At 43.7% G+C, this 4,131-nt stretch overlaps 1 protein-coding gene across 1 annotated transcript; it reads left to right on the top strand.

The window, feature by feature from the left end:
* The first annotated feature begins 1,063 nt into the window (after window positions 1–1,063).
* LOC148029172 (uncharacterized) lies at window positions 1,064–3,308 on the top strand. Its single transcript, XM_087688674.1, has 3 exons — window positions 1,064–1,593; window positions 2,763–2,973; window positions 3,153–3,308. Exons 1-3 carry the CDS (start codon window positions 1,114–1,116, stop codon window positions 3,227–3,229), a joined length of 768 nt encoding a protein of 255 aa, XP_087544800.1. The 5' UTR covers window positions 1,064–1,113; the 3' UTR covers window positions 3,230–3,308.
* The last annotated feature ends 823 nt before the right edge of the window (window positions 3,309–4,131 follow it).

The raw sequence follows: 4,131 nt of genomic DNA, 5'->3' as shown, positions 1-4,131 counted from the left end.
GCCATGACAAAGCCACACCGCCGAAAGTGAAAATCACCATTGCCAATCGCCCACATCGCATGGCCCAAAGCATGATCAATGGCCACTTTCTCTTTTTGGGTCAAACTCTACACCTAGCACTCACAGTAGCTGTTACCTCAAGTATATCAACATCGCACGTTACAAAGAGGTTTTGCAAAATCTCCAGTGTATCTCCCCATCTCAACAACTGTTCCTCTAGCAAAGAGGCTGGGACACAATCATCGTTGTAATATCCAGTTTCGCAGCCTTTGGATCTCGATATTTCCCGATCCAATTGAAAGGCTAATAGTCTCAACATATTGCAATGGTTGTACTCATGCTATTCTTTTTTTAAAAAAAGTGGGAAAGAAAAGGAAAGAAGAAAAAGAAAAAGAAAAGAAAAAAGACTTTACTTTGTGAAAACCGAGAATTATTCTCCTCTCTTTTATACACACACAAACTCCATGGACATGTCTGGAGAGTCTACATTATGAGAATGTGTTTGGAGACGATCGGAATGAGGGGGAACATTTTAAGGTTTAAAAATGAGTTTGTGAAGAATGTAGACAAGGTTTACCAACGAACATTAGCCTAGTTGAATGAGTTGTGGAAAGTCTGAGGTTCATATCCCATAACTTGGCACCTTAGTGGTACACTACCTTCGGGTGAAAAAGCAAAGTGATGTCGCTAATAATCTTCGGCAAAACACTCTCTTTTTTGCCAATGGGACTGAAGGGAAACTTAGAGGCGAAGCTCCTAAATGAAAGAGGATGGTAACTTGTGACTCTTGTATATGTATAGATATACACGCACGTAGGCTCTTTTGATTGCGAAGGGCGAGGGAAATGCGCAGCAAGTCACGAGCGATACACGTGAGGGAGGACTACAATAAAGCGCCCAGGCAACGTGTAGCGAGAGGGCGTTTGGGGCGAGCGCATGAGGACACGTGGAGTGCTGACTTGCTGGCTGTTGATGGAGGCAATATGGGGTGGAAGCATGGGCGACTCGAGATACCATCTCTCTCTCTCTGGGTGTCCTCCCCCCCCCCCCCCCCCCCGTGCAAACAAGCAATCATCATCATCATTCTAGATAGAAAGTAACATCAGAGCGGCTATGGCGTCCGGGCCCCGAGGAGGTGATAATGACTACAGTTACAACGGCAATAAGGGCTATCAGGAAGCTGGAGACGAGGAGCAGCAGTCCCTCGTGCAGGTCCCGCCCTCCACCGCCCGCACCTTCTTTATCCCCATCAAGTCTGCGTCGCCCGACATGCGGCAGGACTGGCTCGAGCGCGTCTACCTCTACTTCAGCCTGTGCGGCGCCGCGCACATGGTGGTGGGCGTGTGTGCCATCGCGCTGCCGCTCATCTTCGTGACGGCCATCACCGTGCAGCAGCTCGTGTACTGGACGCTCATCGTGGCCGGGGTCGTGTTGCTGCTCCACTTCCTGCTGGTGTTCGGCGCGCCTGCCACCACCTCTTTCCTGCTTCTCGGCATCCTCCATCTCGGCGTCGGCCTCTGGCTCCTCATCCAGCCCAGCGTCCGCACCGTCTCCATCTTCATCTGGGTCCTCATGGGCTGGTTCCTCGTCCATGTAAGTCCCACCTCTGTCTCGCTCCTGTCTATTTATGTGCTCTCCTGCCTAGTCGCTTTCCCATAGCTGAGCCCACGATAACCGGGTAAACCTGATCATTTTCCATCGCGAGAAAATGTACGCTAACTATGGGAAAGATCACAGTGCACACACCTGGTTATTTTAGTCATTGGGGTGATTTTAGTCATGTGCCAAAGTGGAAACTCCGCACACCTTGGGATGTTCATTGTGGGAGAAGCTCTCTGTTATTTCCTACCCTCCCATTGTGGAAAACCGAGTTCACCATCATGAACTCCTAACTAAGGCAAATGGGATGCAAGCGTTTCCACCCCAAATACTTGCAATCCTGAGAGAGAGAGAGAGAGAGAGAGAGAGAGAGAGAGAGAGAGAGAGAGAGAAGCAAAAGGCACCTCATTGTCCAAGACCAATGAGCCAATTAGCCTTTGGTTGAGGGGGTTAGGGTTCAAGGTTGAAGGTCTCAATGTTGGTTAAGGTGAGACTTAGGAGTGTGGCCCTCTCTTTGGCCCCTAAGGAGTAAGGATGCTCAATGCAACAAACAAGGTGTAGCATCCTTACTCCTTAGGGGCCAAAGAGAGGGTCACACTCCTAAGTCTCAATGTTGGTTAAGGTGAGACTTAGGAGTGTGACCCTCTCTTTGGCCCCTAAGGAGTAAGGATGCTCAATGCAACAAACAAGGTTGAAGGTCTCAATGTTGGTTAAGGTGAGACTTAGGAGTGTGACCCTCTCTTTGGCCCCTAAGGAGTAAGGATGCTCATTGCAACAAACAAGGTGTAGTTTCCATGCAAAAGCTCACAATGTTGTCTAGGTTCCTTTGAGTCCAATTCCCGAAGCCTCAACTGATTTGGCTCTAATAAGTACAACTTAGAGAACTATTTGCCTCTAATAAGTGCAACTTAGAGAATCATATGATGGCACCAAGGTACCGCTCTTAAATCTGATCCCTACCTTCACCAAGCTCTACCAGCTATTGCCTAAAAGAGCCAAGTCTTTTTATGCTAATTACAAAGTGAATCCTTACTCTTGTACTAAGTGAAGCTCTACTCTTTCTTGTAAGTAAATAAAATCACGTTGGAAGGAAATAAGATGTCATGGGCCCCCTTGCCATTAAGAAAATGCTGCAATTTTGGTTTGATGGGGTGATGAGACAGGGTTTATTCAAGTTCCTCATGGCGTGCCAGCTACGCAACCTCACATCATGGCCAGCTCTCCTAATATCTGGTGTGATATCCATTCTTCTAGCGGCAGCCAATTTGGCATTTACCTCCAGATTTGGCGTCACCTTCATGAGTATCTTGTTCGGGGCAGATCTAGCCTTGACTGGCCTGGCCTTCTTCCTCATGTCAGTGATGGCGTACTTGGGTAAGGAGTCTTACTCTTTCGATCATAATGTTTGGTTTTAATTATTTTATCAAATTATGTACTTAAGGAAGTCTACAAACATGGCGCCTAAACCTTTGTCTTTATTTTACCATTAGTGTACGAATCGTTGTTCTTATACATGATTTATGCTGTTCTTGTATATGTGATCATCAATGCAGCTGCCCGTGCCCCTGCAAGCCAAGAGCCTCTCCTCCAAGAAGCCGGCTACCATGCCGTTTCCCCTCACAACGTGTGAGATTCCATCTTAGCCGTCCAAGAAATTTTGTTTTTAATTGGAATTTTGTGTACATCCGTATTGTGTCTCTAATAAAGAAATGTAGACCTTTTTTTAAAAAAAAAAATTAATTTTCTATTGTATCTTTGCTGTTCACAACCATTTTTCTGTCCATACATTAGTGCAACCCACAAGTTCTTACAATTTTTGCGCTTAATGTGGTAGCCATTCAAATTTGCATGTGCCATATGGTGGTCCTCATAAAGCTTTGGTATTATATATAAATAAATAAATAAATAAATATGTTCATTATATTAGCTTAATAAGACACTTTAAAATTTAACATTTTGAAATATTTTTTAATATTAATATTTGAATCTCTAATGAAATGTAATATTTATATTATAATATTAATTAATTAATTATTAATATCAAAATAAAATGTTACTTTCTACTTAATATTTTAATTAAAAATATTATATTTTAGTAATTATTAATTGCTAATATTGAAGACATATTTATATAACTCACCAAAAGGAGATCGGAGATAAGGCAATGTTTGAAAAGCATATTTCTCACATTTGGAACAAGTTTCCTTAATACGATGCCATCCACACATTATGCATTGATGACTATATGTACAAAAGCTCTGCAATAACTGGGACAACTATGTCACCTCTCCGACATTTGATCCCATCGACAAGAAGCAAGACATGTACTACCTCATCCATATGTTCTTGAGGTGGAAGCAGCCCCTGACTCCCTATAGTATACAAGGAGCAACCTCCTTAGCAACCCCAAGGATCATTTCTCCCCTTTGGTTTATAACCACTTTGTACTAGCACAAGATAATGAATGAACCGTCACCTCTAGTAGACAGTCAAGATTTATTATGACCTTTGGTTAGCCTATAATATACTTCT

The sequence above is a fragment of the Lygodium microphyllum genome, chromosome 11 (genome assembly GCF_053477565.2).
Source record: "Lygodium microphyllum isolate KBCC chromosome 11, Lygodium_microphyllum_v1.1.10, whole genome shotgun sequence".
Lineage (NCBI taxonomy): Eukaryota > Viridiplantae > Streptophyta > Polypodiopsida > Schizaeales > Lygodiaceae > Lygodium > Lygodium microphyllum.
This window is presented reverse-complemented; position numbering and strand designations above follow the sequence as displayed.

Coding starts and splice junctions, on each gene's coding strand:
- LOC148029172 (XM_087688674.1), top strand. CDS start 1,114: ATGGCGTCCGGGCCCCGAGGAGGTGATAATGACTACAGTTACAACGGC. Junction 1,594..2,762: donor TGGGCTGGTTCCTCGTCCAT/GTAAGTCCCACC, acceptor GTGATGAGACAG/GGTTTATTCAAGTTCCTCAT. Junction 2,974..3,152: donor GTCAGTGATGGCGTACTTGG/GTAAGGAGTCTT, acceptor TCATCAATGCAG/CTGCCCGTGCCCCTGCAAGC.